The sequence below is a fragment of the Sinohyriopsis cumingii genome, chromosome 4, assembly GCF_028554795.1.
Source record: "Sinohyriopsis cumingii isolate HCF-2022 chromosome 4, ASM2855479v2, whole genome shotgun sequence".
Lineage (NCBI taxonomy): Eukaryota > Metazoa > Mollusca > Bivalvia > Unionida > Unionidae > Sinohyriopsis > Sinohyriopsis cumingii.
The window spans coordinates 18,554,712-18,581,612 of record NC_142964.1 but is presented as its reverse complement, the minus strand read 5'-3'; the positions used below and the strand labels follow the sequence as shown (position 1 = coordinate 18,581,612).

General features: G+C 34.1%; 1 protein-coding gene across 2 annotated transcripts in view; it reads right to left on the bottom strand.

Annotated features, from left to right (window-relative positions):
* The window catches only part of LOC149800706 (uncharacterized), a 154,941-nt gene extending 128,652 nt beyond the window's left edge, over positions 1-26,289 (bottom strand). Inside the window, exons 1-5 of one of the 2 annotated variants that reach the window (XM_089954751.1) lie at positions 25,954-26,289; positions 24,170-24,245; positions 18,118-18,242; positions 12,895-12,926; positions 923-1,601 (exon numbers count right to left, since the gene is read on the bottom strand). In XM_089954751.1, the coding sequence (XP_089810877.1) occupies positions 923-1,601; positions 12,895-12,926; positions 18,118-18,242; positions 24,170-24,241 (908 nt within the window). In that variant the 5' untranslated portion in view covers positions 24,242-24,245; positions 25,954-26,289. Of the gene's footprint in view, positions 1-922; positions 1,602-12,894; positions 12,927-18,117; positions 18,243-24,169; positions 24,246-25,618; positions 25,853-25,953 lie in introns of those variants that run through there. The other variant, XM_089954752.1, reaches the window with a different exon arrangement.
* Between the last annotated feature and the right edge of the window lie 612 nt (positions 26,290-26,901).

The following is a 26,901-nucleotide window of genomic DNA, read 5'->3' as shown; positions in this document are numbered from 1 at the left end:
TCCTTGGCACATCTAAAAGTTGTTTATCTTTTCCCTAAAAGTATGATGAATACTGCTTGGATCTACTCACCCATCCCACCCCACCCCTGTAACCATATTCCTTTAACCCATCATTTGCTATCTTCTATCCTTCCTGCTGAACACACATACATGCTCCTATGTTGTAACTTCTAAATATTATTTATATATACGAGATGGAGAATGATAAAGTCATTTAAATATGGTACACTGCCTACAATAACTGCAGTACTGTAATGCCAACTATAACATTAACACTGAAGTGCTTACATTTATGGTATTGTTAAGCCTACAATAAATATGTCACTGTGCCAGCTTTAGTCTTTCAATGCAGTTGAATAATCCCAAACAACTGTGGGTGAAATGGTGCAGTCCAAACTGATGTCTATGTATACATGCATATATGACACCCTAACCCCTCTCTATAAAGCCACATGCCTCATCCTCAACCACTCACCATAAATTCTGATACAACGACCTCTTTTATGGTGCAGTATGGTTATGGCTCACTTTTAATTTGTCACATTGTGTTGTGTCATTGCTACCTAATCTTACTTTGTTTCATTTCAGTTTATGATTCATGAGATCCAATTATAACATAATTTCAGATCACTAAAGCTGTACTGTCTTGTGATTAATGCACTATTAAGACACAGCCTTGTTTTAACACCCTTTATTATAAGGATCTCTCACTTATAACGCAGATCAGTGACTGATAACAACATTATAAAGAGGGAACGCTTTACATGTATGAAGTGTCTATCTCATTTCATGTTATCTGTTAGATTATAAACACTTGTAATATTTAGTACGAATGGTAAGCACTTGGCCATTCAAACTGGGCACAACTTTTACATAACCAACAATGATGCCCTCTACAGAGCCTGCTTTGGACTCTATGTACCTTTCTTTTTTACTTGATCCTGAATTTTGTGAGTGACCCACATCCTCTGTTAAACGTCGAACAATTTGCAGATTTGTTGACTGGTCTACTAGCTCATTTCTCTTCTCTGTTTGCAGAATTTTAGTCTCTTGGACTTGGTGTCCTTCACCTTGTGAAGCTGTTATTCTATGGACTGTATGATCTAATTCATGACCCATGTTGGTGTTTGGCCATTTTTTGTCTCTAATGTCTGCATGGTCTATATTCTTCCCATCAGCCTTTCCACTCAAATTATTCACAAGGCTAATATTATTTTGCCCATGATCACTTTTAGCACTCAGTTCCTGCTTTACATGAGTACTCTGTGTTTGGTTATCATTACAACTTCCTAGTTTATGTTCGTCATTACAATTCCTTTCATTATCGATGTTCATGCCAATAAGCTGAGCACAGTCTTCCTGTGAATTGCTTCCTTCATGTTCAAACCTGACCACTCCTGTTGTCTCAGAATGCACTGTTGCAAAATCTTGATCCCATTTGCTTTTGTTTCCACTCTGAGAAGCAATTTTCTTTGCTTGAGCAATTTCAAGAAGTTTATCAAAATTTTTCATCACTGTTTTTAATGATCCAGCCAACTTTTTCATTTCATCCTCTTGGTGTCTCTCTTGTTCCTCAAGTATTTTGACTTTCTCTTGTAGCTCTACCAAATAAATTGTAAATCTGAATATTAATGCTGGTGATTTAACTGGCTGAAATTTAAGCCTAGATTAAAACTGATCAGTCAAATATCTTAAAATGTCAAGTCATTATATGACTACCCTAGCTTGTAAAAAAAATTCTATCCTTTTCGGCTCTAGTGCATGAAAGGTAAATTTTGAATCCCACATCAGTACTTGATGAAATTCAAAGCAGGTGGAAATGTTTCCATTGAGCTTTTTTCTTAAACTCTGTGTAGCAGAATATGTCCATGATTGAATGAGTTTCTTCAACTGATGCAAGCTCATGGAATCAGCACAAATACAGTCAGGGATAAAACATTCCATTGCCTAGACAACAGAAAATGAATGCCAGGCAACAATATTTTCCAATGTGAAAACCCAGTTGGGCAACCAAAAGTATTAAACAATCACTTAAACAATCATGTTACCAATTAAAATGAAATTACATACATTTTTCAGTGACAAACATTTGATCACAAAATTGTCTCTCTAGATACCTAAAGCAAGGTGCCTGAATTGTCTCTGGAGCTAAGTGTCAGGACTATGCCTCTGGTTCAGAGCCACACTAATCTGCATTATATATATATATATATATATATATATATATATATATATATATATATATATATATATATATATATAGTGTGTCTAATTTATGTTCATGATTGAGGTAATGCCTACCTGATTTCTGTCATGAATCTAAGAAATAAAGAAATCACAGTCATGCAAAGTCTTACATAATTATGTGATTCATTCATCTGGTGTTTTATGGCATAGCAATCCAAGTAGCTTATTTAAGGTTGAGGCACAGTGGTAGAACCCACACCCTTTTGATCACTAGGCCAGCATGCTGACCACTGATTCATTGACTCATGCCTGCATTAGCTGCCACTTTTGACATACAGGACAGTGCACTGAGTCTATTCTCATGTGTCAATATAAAGGATATACAATGGGCTAACATCAAAGCCATGCCATCATGTGATAAATAACATCATAAGTTACCTACTATCCATGTTTGACTTTCAATCTCACCTGACATTAATCCCTTTGAACTAACCTAACAACAATCCCCCTTAACTCACCTGACAATAATCCCCTTTCTATAATGCATCATCATGGGCCTGTGTAAATTGAGCCCATGGAAGGGAATTTTTTGTATATGAAAACTGGTAATGAATAGATATTTTATGTTAAGGGACTACAGAATAGAATGGCCTCTGCATTCATTTTAATCCTTGTCAATATTACAGTGAAATTGCAATAAAATGTACAGTCAAGGGACACTATGTTGCAACAGACTGATGTCAGTATTATACAGGGCAAGTACTTCTGATGTGTTTTACAGGTCATGCAGCTATGCGTGTTGCATAATATAATTAGGGATAATATGATTCCTTCAGAAACTAGAGTTCCTTGAGAGAACCTTTTAATCACCAAAAACAGACCTCAGCTAATTAGGAACATGTAATCTTTGAAATGGAACTGTTGGTGTCAGATGGAACATAAGCTTGATAAAACCTTCAGACCTGTTGCAATAATACTGTTGACATTATGATTATGGAGATGTACATCTGAACTTGGAATGAAATGATCACTTGGTTTGCTTTTATTGTCAAATCTGAAAGATTTTGTTTGACAGGTATATGAAACAGATTTGTTATCAGATTTATGGTGTTTAAGTTAGCTAAACCACAACTGATGTGTTTGTATTTAGGTAGATCTCACTGTTGAAATGGTGTAAGCATTATCGGAATAAAGGTGTGCTGTCTTATTGTTCTGGAGACCGTGCCTTATTATGTCCTATTGTGGCCTCCAAAACAATCTTAAAAGTAAAAGGCATCATGTACGTTAGATTTATTAAACTTGTAATGTCAGATTTATAACCGAAAGGAATTACAATGCTACCTGTTCTGTTGGTATGCTACATAATACTCCATTTGACTTATGTACTCTCACCCAATAAGTGCCTCCTATTCTTGTTTATGAAATATTCAAATAGAGACAAAATATCAATTACTTACCATTTCAAATTCCAAGTGAAAAGCAGCTGATTTGATATAAATATATTTTAAAATTTTTCCTTTCATCCATTTTCATCATGTACATTCTGTTCGTATATATGGGAGCTGTGGTGGCTCATTTGGAAGAGCATCAGACCCCTAATCCAAGGGTTACAGGTTCGATACCCATCCATGTAAGCCCATGTAGGCACCCATCCATGTAAGCCCATGTAGGCTGTCTCAGCACAATGTGGTCAGTAATGTTAAAAATGCCAGCAAAAACCACAAAAACATATCTTTGCATATACAGTAATGACAGGCTGACTTTGCTGTATTCTATTTCTTTGAAGGATTCACCAACCAAATCAAATAATGAAAGTTGTCTTGTTTCAAAGAATAACAGCTGGTCACTCATCACTTTCAAAGACACAGGAAACACACACTTCCAAGGTACTGAATAGTAAATGTACATAAGTTTTTGCTGTCACATCATTTTATGGCAAAACTTGCCAAAGTACTAGTTTACAATTATTGAACCTTCAGAAATTCCCAATTTACATTTAAAATATGGATACTTAATGACACTGTGGTATAATCATTTTGACTATCTATTTATTTTATCAGGGCAACAGTTCCAAAGACATTTATATTCCTTGATTAGACTTTATTCTGACAAGTATATATACATATTATGGTCAGATGAATGGGATGTTGGTGGAATGAGGGGGGCAAGAAAGATAATTTATCTCATGAATTTATTTTTCAAAACATATTTTTTTAGAATAAATGATAAACTGAATGTTCAAATATGGTTTTCTGCCATTTGTCAAATCAGCAGGTTACAATGTAATTTCTATACTCCTTTGTATATATGTCAAATTATGATGGTATCCAAATAAACAGTAAAATGTCTTTGTATTAGAACCCAAACAACGATCACATCTTATATACAAATAAGTGGCATGCATGAGGAGTTAGAAACAATGCATCATGTCAGAGGCTGGCAAAAAGAAAGAAAGTAAAGAAATAAAAGATAACCATGTACAGACAAGTAGATTGATAGATAGAAGGATTGTAGAGGGACAAATATAAAATAAATTAGAAGTAGTACATTGTCTGACTACACAAGGCTCAACCAAAATCGTAAAAAATGTAACTAGGTATAGTGTTCTATCAGTTAGCCACTTAGATTAATAGTGTGTCTTATAAAATTCAGATGATTACATCGGTGAAGGGATACAAAACATTCCATCTAGTTAATCATGGTCTATAACACAGTGCATGAGGTGGCATGGTTACTAGTCACATGGATCAGGTGGTCACCAACTGTAGGCAAACTGTATTAGAAATGTCAAGAGGACGGAAACAGTGATGCTTTCAATCACCAAACACCACTTATAATAAAATATGTGCCACATAACAACTATATTTTAATGTGATAGTCTTACTCTATAAACATCTTTAAGTGTAAAAAATAACATAAATCAATGTAAAACCAGTTACACTATTTTTTTTATTCCTAACTTTCATTTCAATGTTTGCGAAAGCTGGCTAATCGCACATTTAGCAATAATTAAATTTATTTTTGAGAAGCAACCTGAAGATTATGGTGAAAGTCCTGACTGTCATTAGCCAAATTTTGGCCAAGCCAACATTTTTAGCCCAAACTGATTTTATTGCCAAACAGACAGATACGCTGTAATTAGGTTATGTAAATGCACATTACAAAATTGGCTAAGCATACATTTATTCAAAGTTTGGTTTCTGCCTAAAAATCATGCATGTACCTTATGGAAAAAGGCAATGAAGTGGATAACTAAATTTGGCTAATCATACAGTTACCTAGATTTTTGGTTTCTAACAGTCATGCATGTAGGTTAGACATCAGAGCATTGCAGACACTAGGCAAATTTAGCTAAACATAAATTTATCCAAAACTTGGTTTTGGTCTAAAAGTTATACAAGTGCATCATGGAACAAGACAATGAAGTGGATATCCAAATCTGACTAATCAGACACTTAGCCAGATTTTGGTCTCTAGCATCCAGGTTATAAAAATGCTTTGCAGACACTAGTAAAACTTGTATATAGTCCAATTTTGGTTCCTACATAGCAGCCATATGTGAAAAGTATGAAGATTACAGCCCATAGCCAAATTTGGCTAAGCATACAGTTAGCCAGATTTTGGTCTCTAACCATCTCTTTAAGCTGTATAGCAAACAATTTCATAACCGTCTCTTTAAGCTATACAGCTAACAATTTCATAACCGTCTCATTAAGCTATACAGCTAATAATTTCATAACTGTCTCTTTAAGCTATACAGCTAACAATTTCATAACCGTCTCATTAAGCTATACAGCTAACAATTTCATAACCGTCTCTTTAAGCTATATAGCTAACAATTTCATAACCGTCTCTTTAAGCTATATAGCTAAAAATTTCATAACCATCTCTTTAAGCTATATAGCTAACAATTTCATAATCGTCTCATTAAGCTATAAGGCTAACAATTTCATAAAGCATGATTTGAGAGTGATCACTGAACTGATCTTGATACAGAGTATAACAATGGGGCATTGATGATACTGAATATAACAATGGGGCCTTGAGGATATTGAATATAACAATGGGGCCTTGATGATACTGAATATAACAAAAGGGCCTTGATGATCTTGAATATAACAATGGGGCCTTGAGGATATTGAATATAACAATGGGGCCTTGATGATACTGAATATAACAATGGGGTCTTGAGGATATTGAATATAACAATGGGGACTTGAGGATATTGAATATAACAATGGGGACTTGAGGATATTGAATATAACAATGGGGCCTTGAGGATATTGAATATAACAATGGGGACTTGAGGATATTGAATATAACAATGGGGACTTGAGGATACCAATTTAGTTTCCAGGTCAATTTATTTGAAAACTATACAATTTGTCAAGCCTTAAAAAAAGTATATAAATATACAGGAAGTGTGCAGAATACTTATATAGTCTTATGACTCTATGTCTTAAGCTGTGTAAAAGAAAGGAAGTAAAATCAGCAATTGAAGTAAGTAAAATTCAACAAAAATTTATTTCTCTAAATTACAAAGTGAATGTTAGAGACATTATAGTCTAAATGAAATCCCAAATAATCCTAAATGCTCTATCACAAGTCCAAAATGTATACAATGTTCTAAATGAATTCAATATTTTGAATGTCCTGATGTACCAACAGTCTCGAATGTCCCACTATGCCAATAGTCTTGAAAGTCCTGATGTGCCAATTACTATGAATATTTGATTGTATTGTTTGTTGGGTTTTCTTAATGATTTTATGTTATGTATATCTGTATTTTCTTGTTACGTGTTAGGCTCTAATAAACAGTAACAAAGAAAAAGTAAAGCCAACAAGCTTTGTAAAATTAAACAAATAATTTGTTTCCCTAGAAAAACAAGGTAAAAATAGAAAATAGCACTTACGGTATTAAAAATTAAATCCAAAAATAATCCAAGAATAATCCATGAATTAAAAATTATTAATCCTAGTAATAAAATGTTCTAATGAATTTGAGTTTGAGTCTTGATGAAAATCCAAAATGGAAGGTGATGACGTCTACTGTAGCCTGTACAACAATGATGTGTCAACAATTCTTTGTTAAACCACAGAAAATAATCCAGTGTGAGAATTACGAATAAAATGTCAAGAAATATCTTTGTCCAAGAATTCTGTATGAGTACTCAAATATTTCCAGAAAAATGAATAAATAATTCCATAAAATAAAATTTCAATTCAACTGGTCACAACAAAACACCTTTCAGTGTTGAAGGTAAAACAACCAACTGGCTAAATTCTCTCTAGACAAAGGTTATATAGCAACTTGAGACGCAGATTTCCCAGATAAGAGTCAACCCTCCAGTAAAACCAGAATTTCTAGAACATCATAGAAGCTATTTACGTCTAAAGTCATGTTGTCGCACTCAGCCTCGATTCCACCCTATAAATCACACATTAAGAATAAAGAAAAAAAGAAGTTGTTTATAAGAACTGTTGCTAATTTTGAATCAAGGTCAGGAACTAGGTCAGCATTAGGTGTTTATGACTAAACAGTCAGTTCAAACTAATTTCTTGAAAATATCAAATTCCAGTAAACAAAATAACATTACTTTAACATGTAATGAAATATATAAAAATTAAAATTTACAAACAGACAATTAAATTAAATCAAATATAAATTAAATCAAATATACATATCACTTCCCCCATAAAGAAAAAGAAAGATCTATATGAGAAAGCTTTCTTTTTACCATAGATTAATAATACATGAGGTTAAATAAACATAAGAACTCTTATGAATTATACACAGTGTACATGAAATAATACTTTTCTATACATAAGAAAGTGCATCTGCTATTAAATTATATTTCCCTCAATGTGCCTGATGTCAATATCATATTCCTGTAACAACAAACTCTACCTTAGTAGTCTTTGATTTTTATTTTTCATCTTGCCGATGAGAGTAAGGGGCTGTGGTCACTAAACACAATAATCAAAAAAGGAGCTAAACTAATGTAAACTTCAAAATGTTGTAATGCCAATATTAAAGCCAAACATTCCTTTTCGATTGTTGAATAATTTCTTTAGTACTTATTTAGTTTGTCAGAAAAATAGCACATTGAATGATCAACACCATTTTCATCTCCTTGAATCAATACTGCTCTAACCACAACATCACTTGCATCAACAGACAGTTTAAATGATTGGCTGGAATTTGGAACTGTAAGAACTGGTGTGCTTTTAGGTAAGGCTTTTAACTTATCAAAAGCCTCCTGACAATTTTCAGTCCAAAGGAACTTGTTTTTCTTGTTCAATAAATTTGTCAGGGGTTCAACAATTATAGAAAACTTGAAACAAAATTTCTGATAGTATCCAGCCATACCTAAAAATCACATCAGTTTCTTTTTAGTAAAAGGCACAGGGAATTCAGATATAGCCTTGACCTTAGCATCTATAGGTTTAACTTTTCCATGTCCCACGATATGTCCTAGAAAAGTTACACTAGCATGCCAGAACTCACTTTTGTATAAATTAATTGTCAAACTTGCATCTGTGAGCCTGTCAAAGAATTTCTGAATTGTTGCTAAATGTTCCTTTCAGGTGTCATTGTAGATGATGACATCATCGATGTAAGCATCACAATTGTCTAGACCAGAGGTAATCATATTCATGAGATGTTGAAAAGTACTTGGCGACCATTTCATTCCAAATGGCATCAGTTTATACTGATAAAATCCATCTGGAGTCACAAATGCCAAAATTAACTTTGCTCTTTCCGTTAGTGGAATTTGCTAAAATCCTTTCAGAAGGTCAAATCTGGTGACATACTTGTTATTTCCGATCTTATCAATAGTCATTCATTCTTGGTAATGGAAATGAATATGATTATGTCACACTATTCACCTTCCTATAGTCAGTGCAAATACGGAAAGTTTTATCTGGTTTTGGAACAAGTATGCATGGTGAACTCCAGTCACTTTTACTGGGCTCTATAAAATCATTCTCCATCAAATACTGAATTTCTTTTTTCAAGTATTCCTGTTGGAGAGGGTTCATCCTGTATGGGTATTGTTTCACAGGTTTGGAATTTACAATTTCAACGTCATGGAAAATTTTGTTTGTTCTTGTAGGAACATCTGGAAATAAGTGCTCATATTCGACTAATAACAATCTTCACCCGTATAAAAACAATATGATCAAATCATGTTTTTTATAGGTCTGAAGAAATCTTTCTAATGCCCCTAGGTTCTCAAGGTGATAGGCAGAAGATTTAAATTGTTGGATACCTAATTTGTACATAACTTGCTGAAAAATTCCAGACATGAAATGTGAGCCTTGATCAGATTGGACAGATTTGGGAAGGCCAAATTGAGTTAAAAACTTTATCAGAGCTTTTACTATTGTTTTAGATTTAATATTCCTCAAAGGAATTGCCTCTGGAAACCTTGTTGATGCACGCATAATGGTCAACATGTATTGGTTACCTGACTTGGTCTTAGGTAAGGGACAGACACAATCTACCAAAATTCAACTAAATGGTTCATTAAACACAGGAATAGGTTGCAGATGAGCCTTAGGTATCTTCGGATTGGGTTTTCCTACCATTTGACAAGTATGACAAGATCTACAGTATTTACAAACATCACTTTTAATTTTTGGCCAATAGAAGTGAGTCAAGATCTTGTAATAAGTCTTATTATTCCCTCAATAACCAGCCAAAGGAGCTTCATACTAAGTATTTTCTGTCTGTAAGGTTTTGGAACTACAATTTGATAGTTCACTGACCAGCAGGTACCTTGAGAGGTTGCCATTTTCTCATAAGAATTCCATTTTTAATGATATAACAGACAGGTACTTCAGTGGCTTCAGTTTCACTAATGGCCCTTTGCAACAAACAGGAGATCTCAGGATCTTTTTCCTGTTCGATGACAAGTGATTGTCGTTTGTCACCCTGATTAGAATAATGTGATGTCTGATGTGATTTGGATTTTTAACATAGCTTGAACAGTTTTTCAGTCATCTTGCTACGATGTCTGCAATGCAGCAGTTTATAGTGATGTCTAGCATTGGGGCATCATGCTGCAGACATGTAGCATGATGTCCCACCCAGTCACATCATCCTGACATCAGGCCAACCAGTTTTAACACTAACCTCTTAATGCTGAGCGCCAAGCGAGGCAGCTATTAGAATAAAGGGAATGAGTAGTTAAAAGAGGATCACTGTGATCAATACCTTCTGACTGATCCAAACAAGGAGTGAAAGTGACCTCATCAAAAGCCTGACAAATACATGTGTCAGCTAAAGGAATACTTTCCTGATCAACATATTCTCAAGAGCTTTCACTGCCATATCTCTGGTAACTGCACAAGCTGGGTATAAATCAGAGAGTTCTTTTTCAATTGAATTAACTTTCTGATCCAAACAATGTTTGTCAGTTACAAGTGGATTAACCACAACCTTGTCTCCAGCTAGGTCATTGACTAGTAATAAATGAATGCCCTCAACAGGTAAAGTAGACAATGTTCCGACTGTCACAGGTCCTGAGACTAAGTCTGATGACAAATTTACACAATGGTAAGAAACATTAACAAAGCCGTACTCTACTCCCTGAACAAGAACACTTTCATTAGAAGATGACTTCTCAGAAAAAGGCAAAGTACCTGACAATAGAAGAATCTGAGAAGCTACTGTGTCCCTTAAAATTTTAATAGGGATAGGATTGGCCAAATCACCTAAGAGTGATATAGAACCCTTCTATATGAATGGTTCATAATTCTCCATAATAAAATCAGACTGGGGTTTATTAGACCCAACAAATGTATTGCTTTCAAAACATGACCATGACCTAGAAATAAAAGCATTTGGAAGTTGAGTATGTTGAGTGGAAGTCTTATTTACAAAAGAAACTCTATGAGCTAAAAAATACTTGTCAGACAGACCATCTTGATTCTGATGCCTTTTTTCAATTTGTAGCAATCAGAAATAACATATCCTTTCTTCTTGCAATAGGTACACGTAAGAAGAGACAATGATCTTTGATCAAGCTTATCTGAAGCTTGATTTTTAAAAGTTATGCCAGTTTGAGATTTAGAAGGGCTTGTATTAGGCTGAAATATTTTTCTGCCAGAAGACTGTTGAGTAGAAGTCTTATTTACAAAAGGAACTTTATGAGCTAAAAAAAATACTTGTCAGCAGCATGAGCAGCATTTTCCAAGGTTTCAATCTTATGCTTGTCAGGATAATGTCACTATGGACACAGTGCTTGAATTCTTCAAGTAATACAAGCTGTTTGAGACTTTCATAATCTTGTTCAACTTTCTTGGCTAAGCCCCAACTATCAAACAACTGCTTTTTTTCTCTAGCAAATTCAACATGACTTTGTCCAGCTTCTGTTTTATAGTTTCTGAATTTTTGCCTATAAGCTTCAGGGACTAACTCATAACCCCTTAAGATGCATTCCTTAACCAGATCATACTGACCAATTTGGTGAACTGACAGAGTGAGTGGTAAATATTGGCTTTATGAATAAGTACACATTGTAATAATTGAGTCCAATGCTCCCTTCTCGATTTCAAATTTTCAGAAACTTTTTCAAAACGAGTAAAATATTTATCTACTTCTCATTCTCTGAAAAGGGGCACTAAATGAATTATTTTTGTTTACCCAGTAACCTTCATATGCATACCTGAGCTTGACCTATGACACTAGAGAATGTTCTGGAAATCATTTCCATGTATAAAAAAAATCCTCTAACTCATAAATAAGGTTAGGTTTTAAAATCAGTTTCTTGTTTTACCACTTACAATCATGACAAAGTCAGGTACCCAAAAACTTCATCCTCAACCATCAATCAAAGTCAAACACACAATATATATATGATATATATACATACACATCTACATACAAATCTTCTCTAAATCAATGTACACTGGCTTGTTATAAGAAATAATAAGTAATATAAAAATAAGCTAATGTTAAACTCCTAAAATAGAAAATAATTGTTCTCTCTTGCTTTGACATTTGACTAAAAGCAAAAACATAGTTATTTTTTTTTAAGTCTATTAGTCCAGACTCTAAATGCACTCTTCACTTCCTGGATATCTACTAAAGGTGAGGCTGGACACATTGTGAAGTATCCAAATGAGTCTATCTGGAAAATGTTTGGTTTTCTTCTGGTAGGTTTAAGTAAGAAGAACAGGAGTGTGGTAAATAAAAACCATTTGTCAGTAAATTTATTTAACTTACAGGTCAATCGGCTAGCTATACCTGATGTGAGATTGGCAAATCCCCAAGTGGGAATACCACTATCATGTATTCTGCGGACAGCCTTGTTTGTTTATTAGTCCAAATGATTTTCTTTCTATCACCGATTTTGTTTTAGAATAATCAAACAATAAAGTAGTGCATGTACCAATGACTCAAACAGCATTTAGTCTGTTTCATTCAAAGCAAGTATACCAACAATGGTATGAGCATCTTAGAATCTTTTGCTGCATGTTAGTGATCCTATTAATTATTCTACAAGAGTTTGCAGTCATTTAATTTGAACAAAATTAGAACTGTCTGTCGTTTTTTTATAAATCAATACATTGCAATAATATCATAGCATATCATAAAATATTGCAACATATTGCAATCCAAATGTTAATTCATTACCCACTCTGATTTGGTGGCAATACAATGTGCAGTGAACAACTTACCCCAGTAACTTAACTCACCCTTTACAGCTTCTGCTTCATCTTTTTTTTGTCTGAAAAATTAGGCAAAATAGGCAACATGACATGGGTACCAAACTTTAGGAAGGAGAAAATGAACAATATATGTTCCTTTCTGGCCACATGACATGTATACCAAAATGAAAGGCAGATAAAATAAATACATCCTTTTTTGGCAACACAATATGAATACCAAACTACTGGAAGATGAGCACATTCATTTTTGACAACATGACATGAATATGAAACTGAAGAAAGGAGAAAATAAGCACGTCTCTTTTTGTCAATAATTTTAAGAATTTAAATGACAAGGGCTATTCTTGTACATATTTATGTCATGGCTCTTACTTTCAAAACTAAATTATGCACACCTTATACATACCACAAAATGGGTTGTAAACCCAGTATTTCTTAATATTCTGAGAACTGTTTTGAATGGAACCTAATTGATTTTGTTTAATTCTGAATACAACATAGTTTGTTGGGCACCAATTTTGTGCATTTTGTGGTTGCAAAACAAACCATGAATTTATAGACACAATGAACAATATAAATAATAGGACCCCTTCCATGGACTAGATGTATATGTAAGTATCAGTTTGTGGAAAAAGCTTGATCCTTTCAATGAATATGTAAGTATCAGTTTGTGGAAAAAGCTTGATCCTTTCAATGGACTAGACGTATATGTATGTATCGGTTTGTGGAAAAAGCTTGATCGTTTCAATGGACTAGATGTATATGTAAGTATCGGTTTGTGGAAAAGGCTTGATCCTCAATTTCATTGGACTAGACGTATATGTAAGTATTGGTTTGTGGAAAAAGCTTGATCCTTTAAATGGACTAGACGTATATGTAAGTATCGGTTTGTGGAAAAAGCTTGATCCTTTAAATGGACTAGACGTATATGTAAGTATCAGTTTGTGGAAAAAGCTTGATCCTTTAAATGGACTAGATGTATATGTAAGTATCGGTTTGTGGAAAAAGCTTGATCCTTTCAATGGACTAGACGTATATGTAAGTATCGGTTTGTGGAAAAAGCTTGATCCTTTAAATGGACTAGACGTATATGTAAGTATCAGTTTGTGGAAAAAGCTTGATCCTTTCAATGGACTAGATGTATATGTAAGTATCAGTTTGTGGAAAAGCTTGATCCTTTCAATGGACTAGATGTATATGTAAGTATCAGTTTGTGGAAAAAGCTTGATCCTTTCAATGTATATGTAAGTATCAGTTTGTGGAAAAGACTTGATCTTTTCAATGGACTAGACATATATGTAAGTATCGGTTTGTGGAAAAAGCTTGATCCTCAATTTCATTGGACTAGACGTATATGTAAGTATTGGTTTGTGGAAAAGGCTTGATCCTCAATTTCATTGGACTAGACGTATATGTAAGTATTGGTTTGTGGAAAAACCTTGATCCTTTCAGTGGACTAGATGTATATGTAAGTATCAGTTTGTGGAAAAAGCTTGATCCTTTCAGTGTATATATAAGTATCAGTTTGTGGAAAAAGCTTGATCCTTTCAATGTATATATAAGTATCAGTTTGTGGAAAAAGCTTGATCCTTTCAATGTATATATATAAATATCAGTTTGTGGAAAAAGCTTGATCCTTTCAATGGACTAGACGTATATGTAAGTATCGGTTTGTGGAAAAAGCTTGATCCTTTCAATGGACTAGATATATGTAAGTATCGGTTTATGGAAAAAGCTTGATCCTTTCAATGGACTAGATGTATATGTAAGTATCAGTTTGTGGAAAAAGCTTGATCCTTTCAATGTATATGTAAGTATCAGTTTGTGGAAAAGACTTGATCTTTTCAATGGACTAGACATATATGTTAAGTATCGGTTTGTGGACAAAGCTTGAACGTTTCAATGGACTAGATGTATATGTAAGTATCGGTTTGTGGAAAAGGCTTGATCCTCAATTTCATTGGACTAGACGTATATGTAAGTATTGGTTTTTGGAAAAACCTTGATCCTTTCAGTGGACTAGATGTATATGTAAGTATCAGTTTGTGGAAAAAGCTTGATCCTTTCAGTGTATATATAAGTATCAGTTTGTGGAAAAAGCTTGATCCTTTCAATGTATATATAAGTATCAGTTTGTGGAAAAAGCTTGATCCTTTCAATGTATATATATAAATATCAGTTTGTGGAAAAAGCTTGATCCTTTCAATGGACTAGACGTATATGTAAGTATCGGTTTGTGGAAAAAGCTTGATCCTTTAAATGGACTAGACGTATATGTAAGTATCAGTTTGTGGAAAAAGCTTGATCCTTTAAATGGACTAGATGTATATGTAAGTATCAGTTTGTGGAAAAAGCTTGATCCTTTCAATGGACTAGATATATGTAAGTATCGGTTTGTGGAAAAAGCTTGATCCTTTCAATGGACTAGACGTATATGTAAGTATCGGTTTGTGTCAATGACTAGATGTATATGTAAGTATCAGTTTGTGGAAAAAGCTTGATCCTTTCAATGGACTAGATGTATATGTAAGTATCAGTTTGTGGAAAAAGCTTGATCCTTTCAATGGACTAGATGTATATGTAAGTATCGGTTTGTGGAAAAAGCTTGATCCTTTCAATGGACTAGATGTATATGTAAGTATCAGTTTGTGGAAAAAGCTTGATCCTTTCAATGGACTAGACGTATATGTAAGTATCAGTTTGTGGAAAAAGCTTGATCCTTTCAATGGACTAGATGTATATGTAAGTATCGGTTTGTGGAAAAAGCTTGATCCTTTCAATGGACTAGATGTATATGTAAGTATCAGTTTGTGGAAAAAGCTTGATCCTTTCAATGGACTAGACGTATATGTAAGTATCAGTTTGTGGAAAAAGCTTGATCCTTTAAATGGACTAGATATATGTAAGTATCGGTTTATGGAAAAAGCTTGATCCTTTCAACGTATATATAAGTATCAGTTTGTGGAAAAAGCTTGATCCTTTCAATGTATATAAATATCAGTTTGTGGAAAAAGCTTGATCCTTTCAATGGACTAGACGTATATGTAAGTATCGGTTTGTGGAAAAAGCTTGATCCTTTCAATGGACTAGATATATGTATGTATCGGTTTATGGAAAAAGCTTGATCCTTTCAATGGACTAGACGTATATGTAAGTATCGGTTTGTGTCAATGACTAGATGTATATGTAAGTATCAGTTTGTGGAAAAAGTTTGATCGTTTCAATGGACTAGATGTATATGTAAGTATCAGTTTGTGGAAAAAGCTTGATCCTTTCAATGGACTAGATGTATATGTAAGTATCAGTTTGTGGAAAAAGCTTGATCCTTTCAATGGACTAGATGTATATGTAAGTATCAGTTTGTGGAAAAAGCTTGATCCTTTCAATGGACTAGATGTATATGTAAGTATCAGTTTGTGGAAAAAGCTTGATCCTTTCAATGGACTAGACGTATATGTAAGTATCAGTTTGTGGAAAAAGCTTGATCCTTTCAATGGACTAGACGTATATGTAAGTATCAGTTTGTGGAAAAAGCTTGATCCTTTCAATGGACTAGACGTATATGTAAGTATCAGTTTGTGGAAAAAGCTTGATCCCTTAAATGGACTAGACGTATATGTAAGTATCAGTTTGTGGAAAAAGCTTGATCCTTTAAATGGACTAGATGTATATGTAAGTATCAGTTTGTGGAAACAGTTTGATCGTTTCAATGGACTAGATGTATATGTATCGGTTTGTGGAAAAAGCTTGATCCTTTCAATGGACTAGACGTATATGTAAGTATCAGTTTGTGGAAAAAGCTTGATCCTTTAAATGGACTAGACGTATATGTAAGTATCAGTTTGTGGAAAAAGCTTGATCCTTTCAATGGACTAGACGTATATGTAAGTATCAGTTTGTGGAAAAAGCTTGATCCTTTCAATGGACTAGACGTATATGTAAGTATCAGTTTGTGGAAAAAGCTTGATCCTTTAAATGGACTAGACGTATATGTAAGTATCAGTTTGTGGAAAAAGCTTGATCCTTTCAATGGACTAGACGTATATGTAAGTATCAGTTTGTGGAAAAAGCTTGATCCTCAATTTCATTGGACTAGACGTATATGTAAGTATCGGTTTGTGGAAAAAGCTTGATCCTTTCAATGGACTAGATGTATAAGTATCGGTTTGTGGAAAAAGCTTGATCCTTTCAATAGACTAGACATATATGTAAGAAGTTGTTTTTGTATTTCCATTTTTCAGCACAAGATAGACCATACATGGCAGCCAGTATACCTGGGAAAACCTTGGAAAGAACCACTGATCCATGGGAAGCTACTGGCATGCTTTTTCATGTACCTACATTGGCCAAGCCTGAGAATCAAACCCATGCAGAGGTGAGATTGCAGTAATTCGTGACATAGACCACTTTAGACCACTTGGCCACTCTGGCCCCTGTATATGTAAGTAGCAGATTGTGAAATCAAAAGGACATCTGTCCATGTCCTTACTGTATATGTAAGTAGCAAATTGTGAAAACAATAGGACCACTTTCATGGACTTACTGTATATGCAGCAGATAAACAACTAGACCCCTTCCAAGGACTTACTGTAAATGTTGCTGATTGTGGAAACAAAAGGACCCCCTCCATGGACTTCCAAGAGCCATGAACTTACTGAATATACCAATACCAAATTGTGGAAACTAAACTATGCCATCCTGAATCCACAAACTTTCAGTATATTTAAGTATTTCCAAAAGAGTCACTGACAAGAGCACAACATAAATACATGTGAAAATATATTAATTCACACAACTTTGCCATTTTATCAGTAACTAGCTTCTACAAGGATTATTAAATATTTGTCTCTCCATTAAAACTGATATTAATTCTGGTGTCAATAACAAATACCTTTACAATCTAAAACCTAACAATTTGTATCCAAAGCACTACAAGTTTTCAAATTTCTATTACATACATATATATCAGAGGAGTGGGGGGAGTTAAACAAGTGTAAAGTAGTAGCTCAGGATGCCAGCCAAAAGTGATTGCTATAAACAAGTGGTCTTTCCTTCCAGGCGAGTATTGGTACATACATATACTATGAATAAATGGGTCATTAGTCATTATATAAATGTACTTTTAAATAAGCAAGCCAGGGATTTCTACAGTATGCTTGACTTTATATGTAAAAATCTATTACATTTTATGCCTGTGTCAACCAACTGGTTGAAAATAATTCTTACAATGACCAACATCTGCAAAAGTACCTTTTGCACTCAGGACATTGAGTTTGTTCCCTATCCCCAATGCCTCTGCATAACACATCCAGACGACTTTCAAAGATTCTGTTACTTTCCTTCAGGTTCACGAATTTCTCCTTCAACTCCTGGAACTGGACAGAAATTAGAAAAACTTCTGTAATTGCCTTAGTACAAGAGTTAAGTGGTCTGTGCTATTACCTTAGTACAAGAGTGAAGTGGTCTGTGCTATTGCCTTAGTACAAGAGTGAAGTGGTCTGTGCTATTGTCTTAGTACAAGAGTGAAATGGTCTGTGCTATTGCCTTAGTACAAGAGTGAAGTGGTCTGTGCTATTGCCTTAGTACAAGAGTGAAGTGGTCTGTGATATTGCCTTAGTACAAGAGTGAAGTGGTCTGTGCTATTGCCTTAGTATAAGAGTAAAGTAGTCTGTGCTATTACATTAGTACAAGAGTGAAGTGGTCTGTGCCATTGCCTTAGTACAAGAGTAAAGTGGTCTCTGCTATTGCCTTGCTACAAAAGTGAAGTGTTCTGTGCTATTGCCTTAGTAAACAAAAAGTGAAGTGGTCTTTGCTATAACCTTAGTACAAAAGTGAAGTGTTCTGTGCTATTTTCTTAGTACAAAAGTGAAGTGTTCTGTGCTATTGTCTTAGTACAAGAGTGAAGTGGTCTGTGCTTTTGCCTTAGTACAAAATTATTGTGGTCTGTGATATTGCCTAAAGTACAAGAGTGAAGTGATCTGTTCTATTGTCTTAGTACAAGAGTAAAGTGGTCTGTGCTATTGCCTTAGTACAAGATTAAAGTGGTCTGTGCTATTGCCTTAGTACAGGAGTGAAGTGGTCTGTGCTACTGTCTTAGTACATGAGTAAAGTGGTCTGTGCTATTGCCTTAGTACAAAAGTGAAATGGTCTGTCCAATTGCTTAGGTACAAAAGTAAAGTTGTCTGTGCTATTGCCTTAGTACAAAAGTGAAGTTGTCTGTGCTACTGTCTTAGCACGGAAGTGAAGTGGTCTGTGCTATTGCCTTAGTACAAGAGTGAAGTGGTATGTGCTACTGCCTTAGCACAAGAGTGAAGTGGTCTGTGCTATTGCCTTTGCACAAGAGTGAAGTGGTCTGTGCTATTGCCTTAGTACAAGAGTAAAGTGGTCTGTGCTATTGCCTTAGTACAAGAGTTAAGTGGTCTGTGCTATTGCCTTAGTACAAGAGTGAAGTGGTATGTGCTATTGCCTTAGTACAAGAGTGAAGTGGTATGTGCTACTGCCTTAGCACAAGAGTGAAGTGGTCTGTGCTATTGCCTTAGTACAAGAGTGAAATTGTCTGTGCTATTGCCTTAGTACAAAAGTGAAGTTGTCTGTGCTACTGTCTTAGTACAAGAGTAAAGTGGTCTGTGCTATTGCCTTAGTACAAAAGTGAAATGGTCTTTGCAATTGCTTAGGTACAAGAGTAAAGTTGTCTCTGCTAAAGTTAGTACAAAAGTGAAGTTGTCTGTGCTACTGCCTTAGCACAGAAGTGAAATGGTATGTGCTATTGTCTTAGTACAAGAGTGAAGTGGTCTGTGCTATTGCCTTAGTACAAGAGTGAAGTGGTCTGTGCTATTGCCTTAGTACAAGAGTGGACTACCTTAGTACAAGAGTGAAGTGGTCTGTGAGGCAGAGAAACAACACACTCTGTTGCATAATCTGAGTAACAGAAAGAAGCAAAACCAACAAGTTCTGTTTTATAACTTAACAAATAATAAAATTATCAAAGTTATTAAATCAAAATGAAAGAGGAACTTACAGCATTATGAAGTGAAAAAAGTTCAAGTCAAATAGAATTGGATGTTCCAAATGAATTTCAAATCCTTGAATGTATGGATCTGCTAAAAGTCTTGATGTATTAAAATGGCATTGTCCAGAACTCCTTTGAATAATTTACAATAGTCCCAGCATATTTCTTTACAAGCAGTGATGAAAATACTTCAATATTTCTTTATATGCAGTGATGATTACACTTCAGTATTTCATATATATATAGTGATGACTGGATATCAGTATTTGTTGACAAGCTCTGATGACTGTACTTCAATATTTCTTTACAAGCAGTGATTAATGCACTTCAATATTCCTTTTTATGCAGCCATAACTACACTTCAATATTTCTCTTTTATGCAGTGATGACTACACTTCAATATTTCTTTTTATGCAGTGATGACTACACTTCAATATTTCTTTATACGCAGTGATAAATACACTTCAATGTTTCTTTATATGCAGTGATGACTATGCTTCAATGTTTCTTTTTATGTAGTGATGAATATACTTCAATATTTATTTTTATGCAGTGATGACGACACTTCACTATTTCTAAATATGCACTAATGACTGCACTTCAATATTCCTTTATATGCAGCTGATCACTGCACTAAAATATTTCCTTACAAGCAGTGATAAGAACACTTTTTTTTACCAAGCAGTGATGACTGCACTTCAATAATTCCTTATATGCAAACTTGTCTACAAACAGCAATGACTACACATTGATTCTTTATCTCCAATGATGACTACACTTCAATATTTCTTACAATCATGCAGTATTGACTGTACTTCAGTATTTCTTTAAATGCAGTGATGACTGCACTTCAATTATTTCTTTACAAGCAGTGATGACTACACTTCAATATTACTTTTTCTGCAGTGAAGGCCGCACTGCAATATTTCTTCTTATGCAGAGATAACTACACTTCAATATTACTTTTTCTGCAGTGATGACTGCACTTCAATATTTCTTTTTATTTGCAGTGATGACTACACTTCAAAAAAATTCTGTAGTGATAACAACACTGCAATATTTCTTTTTATGCAGTGATGACAATACTGCAATATTTCTTTTTATGCAGAGATGACAACACCGCAATATTTCTTTTTATGCAGTGATGACAACACCGCAATATTTCTTTTTATGCAATGATGACAACACCGCAATATTTCTTTTTATGCAGTGATGACAACACCGCAATATTTCTTTTTACGCAGTGATGACAACACTGCAATATTTCTTTTTATGCAGAGATAACTACACTTCAATATTACTTTTTCTGCAGTGATGACTGCACTTCAATATTTCTTTTTATTTGCAGTGATGACTACACTTCAAAAAAAATTCTGTAGTGATAACAACACTGCAATATTTCTTTTTATGCAGTGATGACAACACTGCAATATTTCTTTTTATGCAGTGATGACAACACCGCAATATTTCTTTTTACGCAGTGATGACAACACTGCAATATTTCTTTTTATGCAGTGATGAATACACTTCACTATTACTTTTCTGTAGTGATAACAACACTGCAATACTTCTTTTTATGCAGTGATGACAATACTGCAATATTTCTTTTTACGCAGTGATGGCTGCACTGTAATATTTCTTTTTATGTAGTGATGACTACACTTCACTATTACTTTTCTGCAGTGATGACTATACTTCAATACTACCTTTTCTGCAGTGATGACAACAATGCAATATTTCTTTTCATGCAGTGAAGGCTGCACTGCAATATTTCTTTTTATGCAGAGATAACTACACTTCAATATTACCTTTTCTGCAGTGATGACAACAATGCAATATTTCTTTTTATGCAGTGATGACAGTACTGCAATACTTCTTTTTACGCAGTGATGGCTGCACTGTAATATTACTTTTTATGCAGTGATGACAACAATGCAATATATCTTTTTATGCAATGATGACTGCACTTCAATAATTCTATTTAAGCAAGGTTTCAATACACTTCAATATTACTTTTCTGCAGTGATGACTTCACTTAAATACTACTTTTTATGCAGTGATGACTATACTTCAATATCACTTTTTATGCAGTGATGACTACACTGCAATATTTTTCTGTTGTGATGACAACACTGCAATATTTTTATGCAGTGATGGCTGCACTATAATATTTCTTTTTATGCAGTGATGACTACACTTCAATATTACTTTTCTCCAGTGATGACAACAATGCAATATTTCTTGCATTCAGTAATGACAATACTTCAATATTTCTTTAAATGCAGTGATGACTACACTTCAATATTTATTTTATACAGTGATGACTTAAGTTCAATGCTTCTTTATATGCCGTGATGACAACACTGCAATATTTGTTTTATGCAGTGATGACTTAAGTTCAATGCTTCTTTATATGCCGTGATGACAACACTGCAATATTTCTTTTTATGCAGAGATGACTACATTTCAATATTTCTTACATTCAGTGATGAAAATACTTCAGTATTTCTTTACAAGCATTAATGACTACACTTCAGTATTTCTTTATATGCAGTGATAACTGCACTTCAATGTTTCTTTTTATGCAGTGATGACTATACTTCAATATTTCATTATATTCAGTAGTGACTGCACTTCAATATTTTTCTACAAGTAATGATGACTACACATTGAAATTTCTTTACATGCAGCGATTCTCTGATTCTATGATTAATACTTGGCAAAGGCAACAAAATATCAATGACACACAACAAAATACCAATGATAAACTAACAAAATACCAATGACACACAACAAAATACCAATGATACACAACAAAAAACCAGTGATATACAAACAAGTACCAATGATGCACAACAAAATACCAATGATATACAAACAAGTACCAATGATACACAACAAAATACCAATGATACACTAACAAAATACCAATGATACACAACAAAAAATACCAATGATACCCTAACAAAATACCAATGATACACAACAAAATACCAATGATACACTAACAAAATACCAATGACACACAACAAAATACCAATGATACACAACAAAATACCAATGATATACAAACAAGTACCAATGATGCACAACAAAATATCAATGATATACAAACAAGTACCAATGATACACAACAAAATACCAATGATACACTAACAAAATACCAATGATACACTAACAAATACCAATGATACACTAACAAATATCAATGATGCACAACAAAATATCAATGATATACAAATAAGTACCAATGATGCACAACAAAATATCAATGAGAAAACTAAAATATCAATGATACACAACAAATCCCAATGATACACAAACCAATATCAATGATACACAACAAAATATCAATGATAAAAAACAAAATAACAATGATATACAACAGAATCCCAAAGATACAAACAAATACAAATCATGCACAGCAAAATATCAATGATACACAAGAAAATCCAAATGATACACAAATGACAATGATACACAGCAAAATATCAATGATACACAACAAAATCCCAGTGATACACAACAAAACATAGATTTTTTAGGTTTTGTCTACCAGCATAACTCTATTCTATGATGTTGTTGTTGTTGTTGTTCTAGGGTTTAACGCCATTTTTCAGCACAAGATAGGCTAAACATGGCAGCCAGTGTAACTGGTGCAGGAAGAAACCTGTAAAACCCAGGGAAGAACCACTGACCCATAAGAAGCTACTGGCAGGCTTTCCCAGGTACCCACGTTAGGCGAGCCTTGGACTCGAACCCACGCAGAGGTGAGATGGCAGTGATCTGGAATGGCGAGCGCTTTAGACCACTCGGCCACTTGGGGCCCCTCTATTCTATGTTGAAAATTACTCGTAAATTAAAATTTTCCATAATTATAAACAATCAGATGTAATTTCATCATGAAGCTTCTGCTCATATCTTGCTTGGAGTGTCATGTTGCTAAATTATGCACTCATTCTATGATTTCTAACTATGCCAATTCATGTACAATTTTTAATTGCTCAATATGGCAACCTAAGTTCAATGAACAGTTTCTAAATTTGCCAACCCCATTATCAATGGGTAATTTCTAAATATGACAAAGCCATATTCAATGAGTGATTTTTAAACATGCCAAACAATCTTCATTTCATAATTTTCTGTATGAAATAAAAATCTATATGTTAAACACATGTTGAATGAAACAATAATAAAAGGGTCAATAAATTTATAAACATTTACTTTTTAATACAAATGGAAGCAAACAATTGCTTACTTATGTCGTAGTTTACATTTGACTAGAAATATTACCTTCTGGTATATTTCTTCATCGGACTGAATTACCAGGTTTGGTTCTTGGTCATTGTTTACAGGATGCTGCATCTCTCTGTAACAAAGTATATTATAAAAAACTAAAGTCTTGAATTCTTGTACATTATATCATAGCTGTTTTCTCTGATTAATTTTGCATAACTGTCTAGACCTAAACTGCTGTTCATGAAGTGGAATGGTTCAAAATTTTAACAAAGTTAAAAACAATATGACCTGTAGATAAAACAAAAAATATCAAGTCTGTATTTCTAATAATGTGTGTGTGTGACATGTGCAATTATAAATTGACCATAATCACTGTACTGCTAATAATGTGTGTAAATGTGTGTGTGTTTATAAAATGACAATATTCTCTGTTGCTGATATGACTCTATGGTTTAAGTAAGTGCAATAGTTTGGAACTTATCTGGGTTTGCTTTTATTCATAGATGATAAACCACCTAATTAAAGTAATGCACTTTGTTTTCTAGAACAGTCTATTTCACTAAACTGTCATCTGCATCCAATATTTGCAATCTCTAGTTTTAATATTGCTAAAACAATCTGAACAAAAAAATAGGAGGAACTCTTGTATACGTGTGTTCGAAGAGATGTAAATCTAAAATTTATGAAAATATTACAGGTTTTCAAAGACAGTCAACTACATCATAATCACTGTAGTGCTAATAATGTGGGTAAATGTGTGTGTGTTTATAAAATGACAATATTCACTGTGTTGCTGATATGACTCTATGGTTTAAGTGCAATAGTTTGGAACTTATCAGGGTTTGCTTTTATTCTTAGATGATAAACCACCTAATCAAGGTAATGCACTTTGTTTTCTAGAACAGTCTATTTCACTAAACTGTCATCTGCATTCAATATTTGCAATCTCTAGTTTTAATATTTCTAAAACAATCTGAACAAAAAAATAGGAGGTCTCTTGTATACATGTGTTCAAAGAGATGTAAATCTAAAATTTATGAAAGTTGTTCGGTTTTCAAGGACAGTCAACTACATCATATATGCTGCTCGAAAAGAAGCAAACAGGGTGACTGTGTCTGTAAAGACGCTCCCTTTTGATTCAAAATGCCAACAAGATGACAGTTTTTGGGACCCCCGGCAACAATCAGGTTAGAACTTATAAATGGTATAGGTAGAAATGACAAATTATTGTTCATTTTTTTTATATCCTTCATGTCTTCTGTTTTTAAAATCGGTGTGGGTGTATGGGTGTGTGTGTGTGTGGGGGGGTTTACAAACAAACGGGATGGTGTGACAATACCATAGTACGGGTATTAATACTGGTACCAGCATAATTCCAGTAAATTATATCAAAACTTCACATGCGGCGTCCAATTTAAAGAAAGCACAAAAAATATATCTAGTTAAACTCATTTATGAGAAGGTACTTAAGTCGTAATGAAGAAGAAACAGATTATACCATACCGTACTTCGTAGCCACCCCGACTCTTATATTGCAGTTACAATTATTACATAAGTGCTACAGCTTCAAGGAAGTTCTTTTTAGAAAACGAGTGATACTAACTGAAATATTTTGAACAAAAAAATGTGGCGTGAAACGTATTAATCAGAGTTGTGATAAGTGACGTTTTCTTTCAATATGCAGATATGCAGATAAATATTTTTTTCTTTCTACTTTCACTTTGTAGTTGTGCTTAGAAAACCATAACTGCTTAGCAGGTGGCGCTATTTTATTTTAACAATAGGAACAGTGCTCGACCATTTACGGCAAGTCGAGAAGGAACTTAAAAGTTGTTTACCATGATTTCTACGATATCGCGGATGCAACAGTGAGGGCCAACCATCTTTTTTTCCCCCGGGGGTATGGGTCGTTTCGGTGCCGGTCCAAGTTTTCGGTATTTTTCTAACAAAAAAAAAACAAACATCTATCTTTTGCTTATTTTATAGGCCTATACATTGCATGATTTCGGGAAAATGTCGGTATTGCTGGCAGGTACGCTATTTAAACACTCCACCCATGAATATCACTGTTTCACAATATAGCCGAACCCCACGTTCTAAATAAAGTTTATATATTTTTAAAATCGAAATCAATGTAATCTGTTAACCAGTTTGTCGTCTGATAATGTACAATATGTCATGCAAGTGTCAGATCACATGATTATCATATTTGTCAGGAGGCATCGGTTTGCGATCGACAGTTGATTACTTTGAAACTTTGTCGTACTCCATCTCTTAGGGCATTAAATGTGTATTTAAAATATATTGACAAAATTGTATGTACCAGTATTTGTTTCAAAATAAAACCATTTCCTAAGCAGCGATGAGGGCCAACCAACGTTTTTTTTTTCCCCTAGATCGTTTCAGTGCCGGTCCCCACGCAATTACAGTGATGCCTACCCTCCAACTGCGTCACGTCGGCAGATACGAGCCACTCCCACCCCACCGAAAATGTACGTGATGGCCCTCACTGCTGCTCCTTGCATTCCTTGCAACTTGTTTAAAAATAATTTTATAAAAAAAAACCACGCAAAAATACACGATAAATCGTGAATGCATTTAATCATTCCCCCAGCGGAGCCTTACTGTGGATCGCTAAAAATAACCTGGACGGAATTCCAGTCTTACCTAAGTAACGTATCTCAGCCTGAATAAGTCAGTCTGTCCAATCCTTATTTCGTGCGTCGAATCTCAGGAAGAAATTAAGAGTTGATAGATTTTTTTTTTTTTCAGCAGCAGAGAGCGCG